The 22673-nt window shown below is 45.9% G+C and overlaps 1 protein-coding gene and 1 non-coding gene across 8 annotated transcripts in view; one reads left to right on the top strand and one right to left on the bottom strand.

Moving 5' to 3' along the window:
- Positions 1-7451: 7451 nt before the first annotated feature.
- Positions 7452-7639, top strand: LOC130297181 (U2 spliceosomal RNA). Its single transcript, XR_008849441.1, has one exon. It is a non-coding gene; the product is annotated as a U2 spliceosomal RNA (small nuclear RNA).
- A 6868-nt stretch (positions 7640-14507) lies between these two features.
- The window catches only part of ARHGAP27 (Rho GTPase activating protein 27), a 102934-nt gene continuing 94768 nt past the window's right edge, over positions 14508-22673 (bottom strand). For all 7 annotated transcript variants that reach the window (XM_056548375.1, XM_056548374.1, XM_056548380.1 and 4 more), the window contains 3 exons: positions 20561-20695; positions 19971-20076; positions 14508-16388 (listed from right to left, as the gene is read on the bottom strand). In XM_056548375.1, coding sequence (XP_056404350.1) covers positions 16211-16388; positions 19971-20076; positions 20561-20695 — 419 coding nt within the window. In that variant the 3' untranslated portion in view covers positions 14508-16210. The remainder of the gene's footprint in view (positions 16389-19970; positions 20077-20560; positions 20696-22673) is intronic.

Genomic DNA, 22673 nt, shown 5'->3' with positions numbered 1-22673 from the left:
CTTCCTCCACCCAGGTATGACCAGACAGGGAGGAGTTTAGTCTAGTCAGTGTGTGACAGAGGAGTTGGGAGAGACAAGACCTTTCCTGTGTGACCTGTCCCATACCTCAAGGGGACAGGCCCTAGACCCAGTTGCAAAATTATCGATTTAAGAATGTGGCAACACTCTTCGCATGGATCTTGCCAACCAGGTCGTCAGTCCAGTCCAAGTCAGCTTTGGGGACAATAAAAGTTTCTGACGGACCCCATAGCACCAAAGGTAAATATCCTCAAGCCACATCTGTCCGTTATAGTTCATCCTGGCAATAAGCACCAAAATTGGAATTCCTACTGTGAAGCAGTGCAAGTGTTAGTCAGCTCCCATAAAGTCAAGTCAAGTCTAGAAAGTCAAGTCCTAGTCAAGTCAGAAACGGTTAAGACTACAAGTCCCAGCAAGCTCTTTAAATGCAACTGTGGTTTCTTGCCACATTCATTGCTACAATTGCACAACTGTTGACAAGTATTTGAACTGTACTTTCAGCACTACTACCCTGCAATTTTTTATTAAAAATAACGGTATTGGCAATTAATACAGTCAATTGTCAATTACTTGAATACAATGAATAATACATTCCCCACACATAGCATGACAGCACAATATACAGCACACGTTCCCTACACTATACATCGTACCACATGCTACACTAACATTCACCCAAGTCACCCAAGTGCAAGCAAAAAGTACTAAGCGTGTTCACACAAAAAACGAGCAGGAGATTGCAGTCCATCACAAGCTGTTCTCCGAAAGAAGAGAGCCCCCCCCCCCCCCAAAAAAAAAAAAACTTGCACATGCTAGGTTTCAGGTACAATTTCTCCTTTTGCCAAAGCTACTCGGGCAATGTCAGGGAGGTAAGGAACCTTATGGCCACACACACCTCCCTAGACCGTCAGAAGGGACACCCAGAAGGGCTACCGCACCCTGACCAATCCTAATGCACATAAAAGAACACAAACATGAGCACAGTGACAAAACATAAAGAAATAATAAGTGAATGTGTGCAGCGTAATACTGCACAGACATTCAGCCAGATCTATAAAAAATCGTCTACTGATCAACAGCCAGAAGGCCGGAACACTAGAGGTGAATGCTCAGAAGAGTGAGAGGAAAAGTGCATGCTATGTGCTTTCTTTCAAGTGTGGTCGCAAATCCCAAGTGAATTCTGGCACCCTGGGGTTACCACTCCCAGGGCACTTTTGCACCTTGGCTCTTACTCTATCCAGACCTTAGGGCCAGATCCAGAGTGTACAGGTTGCTTCAGAGTCCACCACCAGGCCATACAGCTGACCCTGATACATCAGTCTTACTCTGTGTGGTTCCCCATCCTGCCTTGGGGGTCTACCACACCGCCAACTAACAGGAAAGGTACTACACTTGATCTTAGCCATTCAGTTATCATTAAAAGTCATACAATAAATTACAATCATACAAAGCATGACGGTACAATAGACAGCACAGGTTGCCTAAGCTATACACTATACCACATTCAGCTCCATCACTCATACATTACAGTCTGTGAATGGAGAGGAACGTGCTCTCTATCCCCCAAGTGTAAGAAAAAGTGCAAGACTCTGGGTCAGATGTTTTTGCCGAAACTACTAAGGGACCTCAAATGCTCCAGACATCAATCTAGGTGTTTACCAAGGTGTCAGCCAATGACCCAAAAGGGCTACCGCACCCTGACAATCCTGGTGAACAAAGACACAACAAACATGGCACAGTGAAAAAAAGTGTCATACAAATAAATATGTCTGTGATCTGAGCTTTATTGATCATATAGTCAGTACAAGTCATATCATAATTTACAATCTACAGTCACAATTAAAGGAGTAGTCCAGGGATAGGATAGGGGATAAGTTGCAGATCGCGGGGGGTCCGACCCCTGGGGCCCCCCGCGATCTCCTGTACGTAGCCCCGACAGCCCGCGGGAAGGGGGCGTGCCGACCTCCGCACCAAGCGGCGGCCAACACGCCCCCTCAATACAACTCTATGGCAGAGCCGAAGCACTGCCTTCGGCAATCTCCGGCTCTGCCATAGAGATGTATTGAGGGGGCGTGTCAGCAGCCGCTTCGTGCGGGGGTCGACACCCGGTATCTCGGCGGAGAGCCGGGGCCCCGTACAGAGAGATCGCGGGGGGACCAGCGGTCGGACCCCCCGCGATCTCAAACTTATCCCCTATCCTTAGGATAGGGGATAAGTTTTTCACCACTGGACTACCCCTTTAAGTGCTCTCTGCTGGTGACTGTGAAACAGCAGTGATAGCAGAATGCTTGAGTGGTAATGGTGAAATCTATAGTTACTATAGTGCTGGTTACCTATGAGAACTGCAGTCATAAGTGAGTGATGTATGATGGTCACTTCAAGAACTGGGGTCACAGGTGAATGCTATTAGGTGGTGACTATGAGAACTGCAGTGATACAGGAGGGATCTCTGGTGGAAGTTGTGAAAACTAGTGACAAGAGAGTGCTCTCTAGTGGTGATCGTGAGAACTTTGGTGACAGATTGGTGTTCTCTGGTGGTAATTGTGGGAACTACAGTTACAGATGGGAGCTCTCTTGTGGTGACAGTGAGAACTGCAGTCATATATAAGTGCTCCTTGTGGTGACCGAGAATTGCAATGACAGGTGGGTGCTCTCTGGTGTGAATTTGAGAACTGCAGCGATAGGTGTGTTCTCTTGGGGTGAGTGTGGGTACTGTATTGACATGATAATGCTTTCTGAAGATGACAATGAAAACTATATTTATAGGAGAATGCTCTTAAGTGGTGTCACTAAGAACTGCAGTGACAGGAGTGTGCTCTATAACGAGGACTCGTGACTGCAGTAACATGAGAGTGCTATACCCTGGTGGTGACTAAGAACTGTGGGAATAAGTCAGTGCATTCCAATGTGACTATTGCAATAATATGCCATCTTGGATAGCCCGGGTATCAGTGAAGAAGAGGAACAAAGACACCTCTCCTTCCCCATGTAGTTATTGTCCAGTAGTTTGGCCCTGTGATTCGCCCCCGTCCTACCCCCATAGTCTCCCATGCAGACCCTGAAGCGACCTGTACCCTCTGGATCTGGCCCTAAGGTTCAGGTAGAGTAAGAGCCAAGGTGCAAGAGTTCCCTGGGAGTGGTGACCGCAGGGTGTTGAAATTCACTGGGGAGTAGCAACCCCCACTTGAAAGATGCCACATAGCATGCACTTTTATCTCTCACTCTTTCCGAGCACTCACCTCCAGCCTTCTGACTGTTGTTCTGCAGAGAAATTATCATAGATCCGACCGATGTCCAGGCAGTTCTACACTGCGCACATTCACTTATTTATTATTTATGTTTTTGTTCCTGTGCTCATGTTTGTGTTCGTTTTATTAAAACTAGGATTAGTCAGGGTGCAGTAGCCCTTCTGGATGTCCCTCCTGCCAGTCTAGGGGCGGTGCAGGGCCGGACTGGCCTAGCGGGATACCGGGAAAATCCCCGGTAGGCCGACCGCACAGTGGGCCGGCAGGGGCCGGCCTGTGTGCGGCCACACAGTGGCTGCTCACTCACACAAGGCGCTGACATTAAGTCAGGACCTTGTGTGAAGCGGCCACAGAGAGGCAGAGCTATGTGCTGTAGGCTCCAAGCCCCGCCACTCAACCCAGTACCTGCGCATCCAGAGCACAGTGATTCCCAACCGTGTTTTTTTTTTTTTTAATTTCCCTCCCCGGCGCCACAGGGGGGAGGGAAGTTTATTTGCGCTATAACAGGACCTGCGATGATGTCACCGTCATGTGATCAGTCTCATGGAGGAGGAGGAGTCACATGATCAGGGGCCGCTGTTCTAGGCCTTTGCATACCCCTACGTCCCCCAGCCTCCCTTAGCTTCCCCCTCCCCCCTGCGACTCAGAGAGGGGAAGTATGCGGAAGCTGTGCCAGGCCGGTGTAGTGACCCGTGCCGCAGCGTACACCTCCCCCCTGTGGCGCAGTGAATGATTGCCCTGCCGGAGAGGGGAGAAAAATGGCTTTATTAAGGTACTGTACCATGTCCATCCCCCCCCCCCCCCTCACCCATGTCCATCTCCCCCTCACCCATGTCCATCCACCCCCTCCCTCACCCATGTCCATCCCCCTCACCCATGTCCATCCCCGCTCCTCCCTCACCCATGTCCATCCCCCCCTCCCTCACCCATGTCCATCCTCCTGTCATTCATGTTCCCCTTGTCCACCCCCTGTCCATCCCTGTCACCAATGTCCACCCTCCTATTCACCCCTCTGTCCCCGCCCTCTTTTATCCCCCTTGTAATCCATGTCCACCTTGGCCACCCCTCTGTCACCCCTGTCCATCCCCCTGTCACCCATGTTCACCCCCCTGTCCATCCCTCTGACCACCCCCCTGTCTACATCTGTCACCTATGTCCACCCCTCCATTCACCCCTCTGTCACCCCAGTCCACCCTTCTTTGTCACTCCTGTCCATCCCTTTTACCACCTTGTCACTCCTGTCCACCCCTGTCACCCCTGACGCCTCCCTGTCACCCATGTACAGTCTTCTACACCCCTCTGCCACTCATGTACACTCATCTACACCCCTCTGTCACCCATGTACAGTCTTCTACACCCCTCTGCCACTCATGTACACTCCTCTACACCCCTCTGTCACCCATGTACACTCCTCTACACCCCTCTGTCACCCATGTACACTCCTCTACACCCCTCTGTCAACCATGTACACTCCTCTATACCCTTCTGTCACCCATGTACACTCCTCTACACCCCTTTGTCACCCATGTACACTCCCCTACACCGCTCTATCACCCATGTACACTACTCTACACCCCTCTGTCACCCATGTACACTCCTCTACACCCCTCAGCAACCCATGTACACCCCTCTACACCCCTCTGTCACCCATGTACACTCCTCTACACCCCTCTGCAACCCATGTACACCCCTTTATACCCCTCTGTCACCAATGTACACCCCTTTATACCCCTCTGCCACCCATGTACACTCCTCTAAACCCCTCTGTCACTACTCAACACCCCTCTGTCACCCATGTACACTCCTCTACACCCCTTTGTCACGCATGTACACCCCTCTGTCACCCATGTACGCTCCTCTACACCCCTCTGCCACCCATGTACACTCCTCTACACCCCTGTCACCCATGTACACCCCTCTGCCACCCATGTAATTTCCTCTAAACCCCTCTACCACTCCTCTACACCCCTCTGTCACCCATGTACACTCCTCTGTCACCCATGTACACTCCTCTACACTCATCTGTCACCCATGTACACTCCTCTACACCCCTCTGTCACCCATGTACACCCCTCTACACTCCTCTGTCACCCATGTACACCCCTCTTTCACCCCCATATACTCCTCTACACACCTGTCTCCCAGGTACACCCCTTTGTCACCCATTTACACTCCTCTACACCCCTCTGTCACCCGTGTACACTCATCTGTCACCCATGTACACTCCTCTACACCCATCTGTCACCCATGTACACCCCTCTACACTCCTCTGTCACCCATGTACACCCCTCTTTCACCCCCATATACTCCTCTACACACCTGTCTCCCAGGTACACCCCTTTGTCACCCATTTACACTCCTCTACACCCCTCTGTCACCCGTGTACACTCATCTGTCACCCATGTACACTCCTCTACACCCATCTGTCACCCATGTACACTCCTCTACACCCCTCTGTCACCCATGTACACTCCTCTATACCACTCTGCCACCACTGTAAACCCCTCTATCAACCCCTACACCCCTCTTTCACCCCCATATATTCCTCTACATGCCTGTCTCCCATGTACATCCCTCTGTCACCCATGTACACTCCTCTACACCCCTCTGCCACCACTGTAAACCCCTCTATCACTCCCTACGCCCCTCTTTCACCCCATATACTCCTCTATGCACCTGTCTCCCATGTACACCATTTTGTCACCCATGTACAGCCCTCTGTCTCCCCTGTATACTCCTCTACACACCTGTCTTCCATGTACACCCCCTCTGTTACCCCTTTACACCGATATGCCCCTGTATTCCTCTTCACTTGTAAAATGCTGGTAAAGTGCAGAGCCTAATAGATTTGTTTTGCAGGTTTAACGGTGAAGAGTTGTGGCTGGAAGAAATGGTCAGGACGGTCCAAACCAGACGAACGACGCTGATCAGAGAAGATGTCACATGTGAGTTGCAGTATAAAGCAGCACATTAAAGTACATACCCACTGATAAATAGATATTGGAATTTGTGTGCATTGCGGCTTTAAAAAAAAATAAAAAATTGTTTTTGCTCGTCAACTTTGGTCAGTGTGCCCCACAAAAAAAAAATTTCGGAGGCGTGCGCCGAGCCGAAAAAGGTTGGGGAACACTGGTATACAGGATTTGGTCAGTAACAGTATGATGTTAATATGTATGGTGATAATATTCCTCCTTTTATAGTGCCATTATTGTTAATATCAGTCTAAGTATAGAAGACTTGGTCAGTTACAGTGTGATGGTAATGTGGTAGGCCTCAGGGGTAGTGGTAGTGTATTCAGGGTATTGCTTCAGTATATCAAGGGTTAAGGTTAACCCTATTGTTCGTGACGCCAGGCTGAGGGCTAGTATGCTGAGGTAATTCTCCGGCCTATCACCCTTCCCAGTAACGCTAGGTGCATGCATAAAATGACTGAAGGTCCACAAGGCAGTTGAACTTGAACTTGGATAAACTTTACTTAAAGACTTGCGGTACATCCACTGAACAGTAACAGTCTCATTAATACAGTCTCCATACACTTCAGTGACTGACAGTTGTTGCGGACCTTGACTTTTGATATAAGTCTCAAAATTTAGGGTAATTTGCGAAGATCCGTCCAGATTTAGGGGTTAGATAAGGTCTGGTGATCTTAGGGATTGGGGTGCTTAGGGATTCATTACACTCACAGTTTTATAAAGATCAGCCGTCGCCGCAAGGCTCGGGCCTAACTCATTGATGACAGCAACGCAGATCCTTCCCTGTCAACAGCCCAGGAACAAGAGAGAGAGTAATGGCCGCTGCTCCCTTATATGGGCAGGGGCAGGGCTGTTTTGGATTGGTCCAAGTCAGCTGTCACTCACCGTTACATGGGTAAACACCTGACTTCTCCAAAGGTCCTTGAACTACAAACCATAGAGTCTTTGGAACGCATCACGTGACCCGCAGGTCCTGTGACGCTAACTAGGCAAGTACACATACTATATAAATATACACATTAAATTTAAATAATTTTAATTACAAAAGGGGTGACAAGGGGCTGAATAAGGATGAGGACCCCACCTACACCTAGGGACTCTGTCTTTGGGGACCTCACCACAAGGCAACGGATGCAATCCGGTGCCGGGACACGACAGTAATATTTCCTTTCCTCCCATACTATTGTTACTTGGTAAATGTATGACTTATATAGACATCGCTTCTCGGCCTTTTGGCTAAGATCAAGTGTAGTATCTGTTCTTATCAGTTTTTCATGCCGGTGGACAGTAACGCCGGTATGGGGCTGGTGGGGATGGGTGCTGCATGGAGGATGCAGGTGTACCAGGGCTTTCCGGGGCTGGTTCTGAGGAATCAGCTCGACGGCTGCCCCGATGTGACCTGTTCCCTCCGGGTCTCGCCATGAGGCTGAGAGGGTCTAGAGCCGAGGTACTTTGTGCCTCGGGGAGTGGTGACCCCGAGGTGCCGAAACTCACTGGGAGAATAGGCTCACTGAGTTGAAGCACGGGCACCATAATCTCTTCACCTTGTGGCACTCACCTCTTGATTCCCGGCCTTCTGGCTAGGATCAGAGAAATTTTTTATAGATCCGGCCGGATGTCCGGGCAGTATATCTGCACACATTCACTTATTTATTTCTTTTTTGTCTCACTGTGTCACTTTTTGCGTGTTGTGTGTTCACAGGATTGGTCAGGATGCGGTAGCCCTTCTGGGTGTCCCTCCTGGCGGTCTAGGGGAGGTGTGTGTGGCCATTAGGTTCCGCACCTCCCTGCAAACACCCCGGGTACTCCTGCTTTGGCAGGGTACCTACCGTAATCGGCTCTGCGGGCAGATACCTTGGCTAACGCCAAGGGGGATGCCGGGAGCATTTGTGGTCCCCTAGTAGCTTCGGCGAAAAGGGACATCGAACCTGGAACCTCGCAGGTACCTTTTGGTCCGGAGGCGAAGGGTAAGGTTTGTTGGGGGGCCTCTCTCCTATCGGAGAAGGGCTTGCGATAGACCGCATCCTTTGTGCACGTTTTTTTAGTGTAACACGTTTGCACTTTTTCTTGCACTTTGGGTGAATCGAAAGCACGTTCCTCGGCTTTAGAAAAAAAAAAAAATATAGACATATTCAGTATTATAATGCATGGAAAATTGACACATATATAAATTGCTCCAGCATAGTGAAATACAGTAGCAATTTATTTCTTCGAAATATATACCGAGGAAATATATATATATATATATATATATATAAAAAGCAAAATCATCGGTAGTTGCAGTATCTTGTAATACCTTTTTTATTGGACTAACAAGATTTTGTAGAGACAAGCTTTCGGGATTCCTCCCTTTATCAAAAGCTTGTCTCTACAAAATCTTGTTAGTCCAATAAAAAAGGTATTACAAGATACTGCAACTACCGATGATTTTGCTTTTTGCATCACTGGACTAATACGGCTACTCCTAACTAATCTATATATATATATATATATATATATATATATATATATATATATATATATAGTGTACTGTAAAGGGATAAATCTAGGCGTGGCTACCGATGGCTGATGCGATGCTATGGGGCTGGTCTGCAATTATTTCCAGGGCTGATTTTAATCCCCAGTCCGGCCCTGGGGAGGTGTGTGTGGCCATAAGGTTCCTCACCTCCCTGCCATGCCCTGGGTATCCCTGCGTCCGCAGGGATGCCAAACAGGTTTTACTGGTTCCTTGGTGACAACCTGGCTAACAACTAGTTGCTCTCCAGGAGCACTTTCAGTTCTTGAGTAGCTGTGGCAGAGGCCTTTTGGCCCAAAGGTAAAGGGTTTGGTTTATTGGGAGCCTCTCCCCTTTGAACAGGGACTATAGATCCCACAACCCTCCCCAATCACAGACTGTAATGTATTTTTTTTTTTCTGACATTGTTTCCTTTATAATGAGTGATGGAGCGGCAAGTTAGTGTAGCATATGGTATAGTGTATAGCTTACGGAGCCCATGCTGTATATTGTACTGTCATGCTTTGTGTGATTTTAATTTATTGTATGACTTGTAATGATTACTGAATGATCAATATAGCTCTTTCAATACCTCATCCTCATGCAGGTTTTTGTGTAAACACACTCTGCACTTTCCGCCATTAACCCCTCAGATGCCGTGATCAGTACAGATCACGGCATCTGCGGCAGTGCGCATGTTAAAATAGATGATCAGATCACCCGCAGCGCTGCTGCGGGGTTCCGATCATCTGTAATGCCGGACAGAGGTCCCCTCACCTGCCTCCATCCGTCTCCCGGCATCTCCTGCTCTGTTCTGAGATCGAGCAGAGCAGAAGATCACCGATAATGCTGATCAGTGGTATGCCTTATGCATTGCACTGAACAGTATTAGCAATGAAATGATTGCTATAGATAGTGCCCTATGGGGACATAAAAAGTGTAAAAAAAAAAAGTTGAAAAACGTTTAAAAAAAAAAGTGAAAAATCCCCTCCCCTAATAAAAATGAAAAATGTCAGTTTTCCCACTTTACCCCCAAAAAGCGTAATTTTTAAAATAAACATATTTGGTATCGCTGCGTGCGTAAATGTCCGAACTATCAAAATGTAATGGCGTAAACGTAAAAAACAAAAAAAAGTCCAGAAATGCTGCTTTTTAGTCACATTTTATTCCCCAAAAAATTTATAAAAAATTATCTAAAAGTTTTATATATGCAAATGTGGTATCGATAAAAAGAACAGATGATGGCGCAAAAAAGGAGCCCTAATACCGCCCTATATTCGGAAAAATGAAAAAGTTATAGGTGGTCAAAAGAGAGCGATTTTAGATTGTTGATTTTGTACAAAAAGTTTTATATTTTTTTTAAGCGGTACAAAAATTTAAAAGTATGTAATCATGGGTATCCTTTTAATTGTATTGACCCACAGAATAATGAACACATGTCATTTTTACCGTAAAGTGTACAATGTGAAAACAAAACCCTCCAAAATGTGCTAAATTGTGGTTTTCATTTAAATTTCCTCCCTAAAAAAATATTTTTGGGGGTTTTTATTGTACATTTTATGGTAAAATGAGAGGTTTCATTACAAAGTACAATTCGTCACACAAAAAACAAGCCCTTATATGTAGAGTCTGTAGATGGAAATATAAAAGAGTTATGGATTTTAGAAGACAAGGAGGAAAAACGAAAACGCAAAAATAAAATTGGCCTGGTCCTTAAGGTTATAAAGGGCTTAGTCCTTAAGGGGTTAATAGTATCCCACGCTAGTGGAGTATCCAGATATTGAAGTGCCAGACTACATCCTTTTGCACAGATTTCATAAAAATGTATCTATCACATGCCCTGCACCATTTGATACATTTGGTGCACATACATATTACCACCACCCAAATTAAAGGTGTAGAAAAATTGTTCACCTACACCAGCCTTAAAAAATTCCCTCCAAAGTCACTACGTATTAGAGGTGTTTGTGGCCTATGGGCCAATAGTGCTGTTGGTGAATGTGAGAACTGTGATGGGTCAGCACGCTCTGCTGATGACTGTAAGAACGGCAGTAATAGGTGAGCGCTCTCTGGTGGTTACAGTAAAAACTGCAGTAATAGGTGAGGGATGCATAAAGATTAGTGTTGAGCGGCATAGGCCATATTCGAATTTGCGAATATATGGACGAATATTCGTCATATATTCGCGAATATTCGCATACTCGTTATATTCTCGTTTTATTTTCGCATATGCGAAAATCCGCATATGCGAAAATTAACATATGTGAATATTAGTATATACAAAATTAACATACGGGAATTTTGCATATGCGAAAATTAGCATACACGAATATTCGCACGCCAGTCTCACACAGTAGTATTACAGCCTTCTTTACACCACACAAGCTGGAAGCAGAGAGGGGTGATCACTGTGATGTGTACTGTGAAAAAAAAAATTAAAAAAAAACCCGAATATTCGTAATTACGAATATATAGCGCTATATTCGCGAAATTCGCGAATTCGCGAATATGCGATATTCGCGAATAATATTCGAATTGCGAATATTCGTGAGCAACACTAATAAAGATGAATGCTGGATATGAAGAATACAAAGAACAGTGCAGAGCAGGATAAGGACATGTCAGGGTTTGACCCTGTATACTTCTGTGCCCTTCAGTAACTCTTTCCACTGAGCTACTGGTTTGGCTGTACAGCTTACCTGCTATATCCATTGTCTAGGTTTTTGCCTTAAAGAGGTTCTCTGGTGGAAAACTGTTTTGCTTTTTCTTTTAGGTCTTTTTAAGTCAACCGGCTCCAGAAAGTTAAACGGATTTGTAAATTACTTCTATTAAAATGTTTTAATCCTTTCAGTACTTATTAACAGCGGTATACTACAGTGGAAGTTATTTTCTTTTTGGATTTCTTTCCTGACTATCCACAGTGCTCTCTGCTGACACCTCTGTCCATGGCAGGAACTGTCCAGAGCTGGAGAAAATCCCCAGAGCAAACCTATGCTGCTCTAGACAGTTCCTGACATGCACAGAGGTGTCAGCAGAGAGCACTGTGGACAGACAGAAAAGGAATTCAAAAAGAAAATAATTTCCTCTGTAGTATACAGCTGCTAATAAGTACTGGAAGGATTAAGATTTTCTAATAGAAGTAATTTACAAATCTGTTTAACTTTCTGGCACCAGTTCATAAAAATAAAAAATAAAAAAGTTATCCACCGGAGTACCCCTTTAAGATTCAGGTTTTTTTATTGATGGGCTCTGTTTTGGACTTCCGATATAAGTCTGGCTCTAGCACTTTCACCTGTATGCCTTTTTTCAAGTTTACCACTGCTTTACTGCCATTCCCTAAGATACTGCTCCGTATTACTTGTGTACCGACAGTGACTGACTATGCTTCAGTCTTGGTCGCTATCAAAGGGGTTATCCAGCTTAGAAAAATGTATCTGTTGTGGCCCAGCATAGGATGTCATCCTGTGGGCTAAAGGTTGCCTTGGGCATCATTGCTGCTACTGTGCTGGACCCACTAATCCATCGTATATGTTGTTATATTGCACTTCATGATAAATTATGTTACTGTCTTTTTAAGGGAATGTTGCAGAGTAACCCAGGTGATCCTGACGCCCCATTGGGAGCCCGGAAACATTGGCCTTTATATAGTGTAGGGGGGAGGATCTGTTCCATTTAGTTCAGTCTAAATTTGAGTGCAGAGCTCAGTGTGAGCTGAAGTACAGTCAGTGTGTGTTGTAAGGATAAGTATAAGGAAGCCTAAGGAGAAGAAAACTCTCAAATCTGCAGCCATACCAATCTCAGCAAAACCTCACTGCTCAGGGGAAAGAAGGTCAAAGCCTGGCGGTAAGCACAAAGCTCCAGGGGAACAAGTCTTCTGTCAGTCTCTAAATTCCGCGTGGGCTGTCATTTATCTCAAATCTACAGTCTCAGCAAGGCGTCAGGCTTCCCGGCTTCATTCTGCACAAATCTTCACTGTGAGGATATTAAAAATTCCTGCTTCAGTAAAGATAATTATCCTTAACCCTGCATCGATGTCATCATTGTCCCCGCGCTTGGCCCAGCAGAAGCTATCTCAACCTCAGACCGCGTAGGTTTACGGTGCCCTGGCTTCACTAAGTGTACATCTCACCCACATTCCTCCCGTGTCACCACATATCCCCTAACAGGGACACCCCGGCTCTCCTTCTGCACGGAGGGTGGGTCAGCATATGTCCTCCATTCATCTCTACTGGAGAGCTTAAACGCTGTACTAGGGTATCTCCAGCGCTCCCATAGAGATTCATGGAGGGGGTGTGTTGATTTGGATTTGTGTGGTGGTCGACACGGCTTCATTTATGGGGAGAGCCAGGGCGCCGAGCAGGAGATTTCGGGGGGTCCCAGCGTTTGAACTCCATGCAATCTGATACTTATCCTCTATCCTTTGGATAGGTGATAATTTGTTTTTTTCAACTGGACTACTTCTTTGATATTATTGAAGTGTACCTGTCATTGGCAAAAACTTTTGTATAATGTAGATAATAACATATATATATATATATATATATATATATATATATTTGTTACATACATTGGTTAAAAATGTGTAGATTTTTGTGTGAATAAATGCGCGCAGACACACGCACACAAAATTCTGTGCCCCCCATTGGAAAGAGGGGATCAGAGGAAGAAGGATTAAAATGGCAAATGGGGGATCAGGGGGGGATTTAAATGGCACAAGGCCTCTGTGCCATTTCAATCTCCCTTCTCTGACCCCCCCCCCCCCCGTGCCTGTTCCATCCCCCCCCCTGATCTCCCCTGTGCAACTTCAATCCCCTCTGATCCCCCATGTGCCAATTTAACTCTACCCCCTCTGATACCCCCCTGTGGCTTTTAAATACCTTCTTCCCCTCTGATCCCCCCTGTGCATTTTCAATACCCTCTGATCCCCCTGTGCCTTTTTAATGCTCCCCCTCTGATCCCCCCGTGCCATTTTTATCTCTCCCCTCTGATCCCCCTATGCCTTTTCAATACCCCTTACCTCTGATCCCCCTTTGTCTTTTTAATTCTCCTCCCCCTCTCTGATCCCCCGCTGGCGCTGTCCTATACCACTACTCACCTGACCTGTGTCTACAGCAGGCTCAGGTGCAGGCAGCATCTCGGCAGGTTTGGGTGACACTGACGAGTGACGTTTTCCTGCACGGTTCCTCAGCAGAACATCAGGGCTGTTCATTATCAGTCTTGACTCCCAGCAGCCATTGCAGCTCACTGATTTAAAGTGGCCGCGGCTTCGGCTGCCTGTTTAACAGCTCATGCTGCGGTCAATTTAGAACAATGACCTGCAGCCCTGAAAAATACCTCCTATTGCATGGACGGTATTTTTTATATAAATATACCAGCAGGCTGGTCGAAATATCGTCGGTAAAATACCGGTCAGGTAGCAACCCTAGTCGGGACTTTTTCCACCCTCACTTCCTGTATTTTGTCTCTGCACAGAGTCACACAGACAATAGCTGCAGGGACAAGGCTGCATTTTTCCATCCAAAAATCTACACATTTTTTAACCAATGTATATTACAAATATAATGTTATTATCTACATTATATAAAATGTTTTTGCAAATGACAGGTACACTTTAATATCTGTGTACGGACCTCTGGCTGATCAGTGGCCATTTATTGTTTATACCTGTGTCTTGAGCTCTGACTGATCTCTGACCATAGTAACATAACTCATAATGTTGAAAAAAGACCAGAGTTCAGCAAGTTCAACCTACAGTATATATTTCCTTATTGTGTTGATTCAGAGGAAGGCAAAAAACCTTATGAGGCTGATGCCAATTGCCCCATACCAGGGGGGAAAATTCCTTCTCGACTCGAAATATGGCATCAGAATAAATCCCTGAATCAATCTTCTATCCACATAAATCTACTATCTATAACCTGTAATGTTATCACTGTCCAGAAATGTATCCAGGCCCCTTTTCAATTATTTTATTAAGTTCATGATAATCATTTCCTCAGGGAGAGAATTCCACAGTCTCACTGCTCTTACAGTAAAGAACCCCAGTCTGTGCTGGTGTAGAAACCTTCTTTCCTCAAGACATAGGGGATGCCCCCTTGTTATAGATACAGTCCTGGGTACAAATAGATCATGGGAGAGATCTCTGTGCTGCCCCCAATATATGTATAAATAGATATTAGGTTACCCCTAAGCCTTTTTTTATTATTATTAAACTAAATAACCCTAATTCTGATAATTTTTCTGGGTACTGTAGTCCTCCCATTCCCCGTATTACTCTGGTTGCCCGTCTTTGAACCCTCTCCAGCTCCACTATATCTTTCTTGTACACTGGTGCCCAGTACTGTACACAGTATTCTATGTGTGGTCTGACTAGTGATTTGTACAGCGGTAGAATTGTTTCCTTGTCGTGGGCATCTATGCCCCTATTGATGCACCCCATGATTTTATTAGCCTTGGCAGCAGTTATCTATTGCTGATACCATCTGTTGGTGATACCTGTGTACTATGTACAGAGATGTTACTTGTACTCTAATCCTGACTCCAATACAGGAGAGTGCAGCAGGATGTAGGCTAAAGAGCAGGATAAAAGGAGTGCAGAGCAGGATGACAGATCACCCTCTGCTTTCTCAGATACCTTGGTTAACACCTATGTGGATGTCGGGAGCATTTGTGTTCCCTTAGTAACTTTGGCAAAAAGGGGCATTGAACCTGGAACCTTGCAGGTGCCATTTCACCAGGAGGGGAAGGGTAAGGTTTGTTGGGGGCCTCTCTCCTTTCGGAGAATGGTTTGTGATAGACAGTATCCTTTGTGCGCGTGTTTTTTTTTTTGTGTAACACGTTTGCACTTTTGATGACTGAGAGCACGTTCTTTGGCCTCTGCTTTTTCGCCTAAAAATTGGAAACAAACTCTGCATAAATTGGATAAAACAAGTGAGTATTTGTGAATGATAGAACCAGCGCTCAGCGCCTCTTACAGATACAATTGACAGAGATGTAAAGTGACAGCATGCATGTGTGATGCGGATACATAGACATTCACAGAGGCCTCCCGCCTTCCTGTCATGTATCGGGGTCCTGTATTTCTTACTATGCACACCCATGTGTGTGTGGATACAGAAGGGCTTTAGACTGAACCAGATAAGAGGTAGGGAAAGACAAGGTGATGGAGGACCCTGTACAAAAACAGAGGACCCTAATGTTCCTGCCAGTAGCGTCCAGTCAAAATGTCCCGAGAGTTCCGCTCGCCACAATATTATATTGTCAGATACTTTTCATACAGTCTGTTCCTTATATTATATAGATACATGGAGTATAAGGCACATGTCTTGCTTTTTCGCTCACACTGTGCAGCTAAATCCTTTCCCATAAAGCTGATTTTCAGGATATGTACATGTGGAATGGTCTATACATTAAATAGGGAGACGTCTTCAAGCGACCTGCGCCTTCATGTTACTGTCGGTGAGTGTCCTCTCAGGGGCCCATCAGCTGCTACCGAAGATGAACTTGTACTGGATGAGGATCTGCTCAACAATCTGATTTTGGTAGACCATGTTCATGGCAATGTTGCTACCCTCCAGCTCGGGCCTCAGCAGGGTCGGCCCAAACACGATGGCGACACTCTGGACCGACATCCGGTTTGAGTCTTTATATTCGATAACCCTGAAATCACAAAATGAAGACATAAGAGGTTTTGTGTAAGCAGGTTGTAACAACCCCTTTTAATAAGGATCCCCACAGATTCTTCAGCTCACATTAGTTTTGGCATAAATTAGACAATTTTTTTTGCAACTCCTGCCATAACTGATGGGCTTTAGTCTACACTGTACATAGTAAAACATAGATCGTAAACAGTAAAAATGTAGGCACAATTACATGACATACATTTATAATATGTATATATGGGGAGATAGGGAGAGAAGCCAGGGGGCCGGGGGAGACAATGTGAAGTAAAGAAAATTATATAAATTTAAAATAACAGCAACTATGTATAACAAACATGTCACTAATATGGGCCCCAAATGAGTTAGTCGCACCTCAACACCAGTCCACCCACAAACTGAGCCACTACCCATCACTTACACTAGACAGGACACCACAGCTCAAATGCCCATGTTCTCCCACTCTCTAGCGCTAACACGGTAACACGAGCCATAACTTATACACTATAGGGATTCCTAGAGCATCAAGGTAAAGCTATCAAAGACTGTTATAAGGAGAAGAACATCTCAATTCTTTTCCAGAGCAGATTTGGAGAAGTTGCTGACTTCAGACTACGTAAGGCTTCCTAGGGCTCTCTGTCTGGGAACAGACCCCTGCACACGGCAGCTTCATGTTGCCCAGAGCTGAGACTTTCCCGCTAGGCATTTTACCTTGACATAAGTATTAAAGAGTAGTCAGAAAAAACAAACTTATCCCCTATCCTGTGGATAATGGGGGCCTGACTGCTGGGACCCCCCACTATCTCCTGTGCAGGGCCTGTCCTTCTTACTCAACCTCAGAACACTCATCCGGCGCCTGTACTGTGGAGGGGAGAAGACGCGGGCCCTGCAGCTGAGGAGATCGCTGCGTGGGATATCAGGTGACCATCCTTTTTTTTTTTTCTCAACTCTGCATACACCTATGGGGAAGGGGAAGGGGGGGGGGGTTACTCTACATATATACCTATACGGGAGGAGGGGGGTTACTCTACATATATACCTATACGGGAGGAGGGGGGGGGTTACTCTACATATATACCTATACGGGAGAAGGGGGGGTTACTCTACATATACCTATGGGGGAGGAGGGGGAGGAGTTACTCTACATATACCTATAGGGGAGGAGGGGGGGGGTTACTCTACATATACCTATGGGAAAGAGGGGGGTGTAACTGCATATACCTATGGGAAAGGGAGGGGTGTAACTGCATATACCTATGGGAAAGAGGGGGGGTGTAACTGCATATACCTATGGGAAAGAGGGGGGGGGGTGTAACTGCATATACCTATGGGAAAGAGGGGGGGTGTAACTGCATATACCTATGGGAAAGAGGGGGGGTGTAACTGCATATACCTATGGGAAAGAGGGGGGGGGGAGGTAACTCTGTCTATACCTATGGGGAAAGGGAAGAAAAGGGGGGGGCAACTGCCTATACCAATGGGGAAGAGGGGGGTAACCCTGCCTATACCAATTGGGAAGAGGGGGGGGGGGTAATCTGCCTATACCTATGGGAAAAAGGGGTTTAACTCTGCCTATACCTATGGGAAACGGGGGGAGGTTTTTCTTTTTAACTCTGCCTATACCTACGGGGAAAGGGGGTGGGGGGACACTGTTGCCTATACCTAAGGAGAAAGGGGGGGGGTTAACTCTGTTCCTATACTTATTAGGAAGGGGGTTTAACTCTGCTGCCTATACCTACAGGGAAGGGGGGCTACCTAACTTTATACCTGGATGCCTAACTACTTACCTACATACCCAGCTACCTATGTACATACCTGGCCTTCATACATGGCTGCCTAACTACCTAGCTAGCCGCCTACCTACCTAACTTGTCACCTACCTACATATCTGGCTTCCTGATCTACCTACCTAGTTACCTATTTACCTGGCTACCTACCTACTTGCCCTTTTACTGTGCAGGACACCAAGGAGGGCATTATTACAGTTTGTGGGCCTATAGATGGAAAGTTTGTGTAGAGGAGGGCACTGGAAAAATGCAGAGTCTGACATGTTTTTCCTGCAGATGTTAAGAGATCCACATGGCGGTTTTATCCGGATGGAGAAGAAAAGTAAAGAAGACGCCGCTGATAAGAAAATACGTAATTGTGAGTCCCAAAATGTAACTGCAATCACTTATATGGTATATACATTCTGTGTACAGCTGTTATCTACCACCATATGGTCCTGTATATAATCACTTATATTGCATACAGATTCTTTATAGTATACTGATCTGTGTATGGTGGTTTTATTCAGTACAGTATGGCGATATTATCCAGTTATTGTGTGGTGGTATTTATTTACTCCTTGTATACCAGTATTATTGGTCATGGAAATTTACCTACGTTAAAGTGTTTCTTATATTTATACATTTTAGTTTATTGTGTGTGGGATTTAGGTGGAATATTGGTGTGGCAGAAGATTGACGAGCTGCCGAGCCTAGCAGGGGCCCTTGCTTTTTTTTGTCCGTGGGCTCTGAGTGTTGTCAGTCCGCTCCTGGGAGGGGGTGTAATTAAGGGGGTGGGGTGCCAAACAAAGGGTCCGCCCCTGGTGCCAAATGCTCTAGGTACGCCCCTGAGTATATATAATAGATATACACCTCAGCTTCGGCTCTATCTGTATACTGCTCTTCTGCTATCTCTATGGAATCCGGATGTATAGTAGATATACACCTCTCCCGAGGCTGTGTTCACTCATTTCTTACTGCGTTCTTTATGTTTTTTCTGTGAAATCACAGCAAAAAAGGTGCTATTTTACTGTGTCAGTAAACCCTGTTTTGCAACATGTCCTCCCCGGGTCACTGCACATGCACATCTGCATAAAATAGTCAACAATGATCTGAACCTGTGATGGTGTGCAGTGGTATCTGTACCAAAAGGTCAGCCGCAAATCAGAGGTGCATCCTCCATAAAATGGATTGAGATCCAGACAATTTGGATGTTGAGTCACCTCCTTCATCTCTTTGTCATGTATGAAGTGTAGCTGCGCTTTATTCTGATGAAAGAGAGGGTCCCTGCCATGAAGTGCTCTGTGCAATCATTATGTAGGTGGTACGTGTTACAGTAACGACCACATGATGTCAAGTTAAGGTGTCCTGAGATTTGACAAGTTTCTAGCATAGATTTTCAGCAGTTTGCTCTACAGAAGGTTTTCATATTGGCTAGCCTTCAACCCACACACATCAGAGAGTCTTGGGCCCCATGACCCTGTTCCTTGTCACTGGTTGGTCAATACTAACCCCTACATACTGGAAATACCACACCCTAGAGATGCTCTGACCATGTCATGTACATATTACAATTTGGCCGCCACGCCCCCTCCCATAGACATGAATGGAGGGGGAGTGGCGTGACATCACGTCCCAGTCCCGGAAACCTGCAGGGTGTTCGCGGGGGGTCTCAGCACCAGGCCCCCCCCCGCAATCAGACATCTTATCCCCTTATCCTTTGGATAGGGGATAAAATGTTTTTGCCCGGAATACCCCTTTAACACGCATTTACATGCCCATATTCCAGCACAGCAGAACACATTTCACCTACTGACCTGCACAGATGCCTGAATAGCAGCCGCATGGTCTCCAGGTTTGGCAGTGGCAGCGATAGGATCAGTTCCTTCAGGCGTTGGATCTTTTGATTCTGCTCACTAAATTCTTACAAAGAAAGAAAAGTCAATTTATTAAGGAACCTACTGATAAGAAGGAAATAAGAAAAGAGGGTCTTTTAAATGAGCACTGTCAGATTCAAAAATGTTTATATGTTGTACATATTGACAAAAAAAATTAACCTTTCAAATATACTTTATGAGAAAATGTCATTTCCTTTTATAGAAATCATGGTTTATCTTTGTCCCAGCTGAAGCACAGGCAGAGACAAAGTCCAGTTAGTGAGGGTAGGACTAGCACTCCTCTGTGCTCACTCCAGTCCTATCAGATATTAGCATGCATAAAAGAGAGGAGGGGTTACAGAGCAGCCTGCAGTGATTGGACAGCACAGCAGACTCAGAGAGGAAGATAAATCCTGCAGAGTGAGGACACGCCCCCTCTATAATCAGGATTAGGTACTGGGTAACATATAAATTCTTGCATGTTGTGTATGAGTTTACCCTACAGGTACCAGCATGGGACAAGGACTTACTTATGGCTTCAACAAACTGCTCATAATGACTGTAAGGAAACAAAGGTTCTGGCAGCTCCCGGAAAAAAAGCTTTAAGGCGCCAGTGATCACGTGGACGTCCTCCCACCGACCATCGTCTAGGCTAAAGTTCTCACCTGGAATACAATATAAGAATGTTATGGGTGTTGGAAAAGAATATGGTTTATGCGGTTCAGGAACAATGTGTACAGGATACTATGTCCGGGTCTCTGATGACAGAGAGTGCTGTACAGGATACATTGTCAGAGTCTCTGGTGATGGAGAGTGCTGTACAGGATACATTGTCAGAGTCTCTGGTGATGGAGAGTGCTGTACAGGATACATTGTCAGAGTCTCTGGTGATGGAGAGTGCTGTACAGGATACATTGTCAGAGTCTCTGGTGATGGAGAGTGCTGTACAGGATACTATGTCCGGGTCTCTGATGACAGAGAGTGCTGTACAGGATACATTGTCAGAGTCTCTGGTGATGGAGAGTGCTGTACAGGATACATTGTCAGAGTCTCTGGTGATGGAGAGTGCTGTACAGGACACATTGTCAGAGTCTCTGGTGATGGAGAGTGCTGTACAGGATACATTGTCAGAGTCTCTGGTGATGGAGAGTGCTGTACAGGATACATTGTCAGAGTCTCTGGTGATGGAGAGTGCTGTACAGGATACATTGTCAGAGTCTCTGGTGATGGAGAGTGCTGTACAGGATACATTGTCAGAGTCTCTGGTGATGGAGAGTGCTGTACAGGATACATTGTCAGAGTCTCTGGTGATGGAGGGTGTTGTACAGGATACTATGTCCGGGTCTCTGATGACAGAGAGTGCTGTACAGGATACATTGTCAGAGTCTCTGGTGATGGAGAGTGCTGTACAGGACACATTGTCAGGGTCTCTGGTGATGGAGGGTGTTGTACAGGACACATTGTCAGAGTCTCTGGTGATGGAGGGTGTTGTACAGGATACAATGTTAAAGTCTGTTGTGGTGGAGGGTGCTATACAGGATAAATTGTCAGGGCCTCTGGTTACAGAAGGTGCTATACAGGATACATTGTTGGGGTCTATGATGACGGAAAGGGAGCTGTACAGGATACATTGTTAGGGTCTATGGTGATGAAAAGGGAGCTGTACAGGATACATTGTTAGGGTCTATGGTGATGAAAAGAGAGCTGTACAGGATACATTGTTAGGGTCTATGGTGATGAAAAGGGAGCTGTACAGGATACATTGTTAGGGTCTATGGTTACAGAAGGTGCTGTACAGGATACATTGTTAGGGTCTATGGTGACGGAAAGGGAGCTGTACAGGATACATTGTCAGGGTCTCTGGGGATGGAGGGTGTTGTACAGGATACATTGTCAGGGTCTCTGGGGATGGAGGGTGTTGTACAGGATACATTGTCAGAGTCTCTGGTGATGGAGGGTGTTGTACAGGATACAATGTTAAAGTCTGTGGTGATGGAGGGTGCTATACAGGATAAATTGTCAGGGCCTCTGGTTACAGAAGGTGCTGTACAGGATACATTGTTGGGGTCTATGGTGACGGAAAGGGAGCTGTACAGGATACATTGTTAGGGTCTATGGTGACGGAAAGGGAGCTGTACAGTATACATTGTCAGGGTCTCTGGGGATGGAGGGTGCCGTACAGGATACAATGCTGTAGTCTGTGGTGACAGGTAGTAACAGAGGGTGCTGTATAGAACACATTGTTAGGGTCTCTTGTAAGGGAGAGGAATCTGTACTTGATATAATATGGGGGCTGTTTACAGAGGGTGTTGTACAGGATACATTGTTGGAGTCTCTGGTGATGGATGGCGCTGTACAGGATACACTTTCAGGGTTTCTAGTTACAGAGGGTGCTGTACAGATTACAATGTTGGGGTCTTTGGTAACAGAGAGTCCTGTACAGGATACAATTTTAGGGGTCTCTGGTGCCGAAGGATGCTGTAAAGGATACAATAATGGGGTCTGTGGTGGCAGAGGATGCTGTACAGGAGATAATATTGGGGTCCTCGTTGACAGAGGGTGTTGTACAGGATACACTATTGGGGTCTCTGGTGACAGAGGGTGCTGTACGGGATACATTGTCAGGGTCTTTGGTGACAGAAT

This window comes from Hyla sarda, chromosome 12 (genome assembly GCF_029499605.1).
Source record: "Hyla sarda isolate aHylSar1 chromosome 12, aHylSar1.hap1, whole genome shotgun sequence".
NCBI classification, from domain to species: Eukaryota; Metazoa; Chordata; class Amphibia; order Anura; family Hylidae; genus Hyla; species Hyla sarda.
Note: the sequence above shows the minus strand (reverse complement) of the source record. Positions and strands in the feature narration are given on the sequence as shown.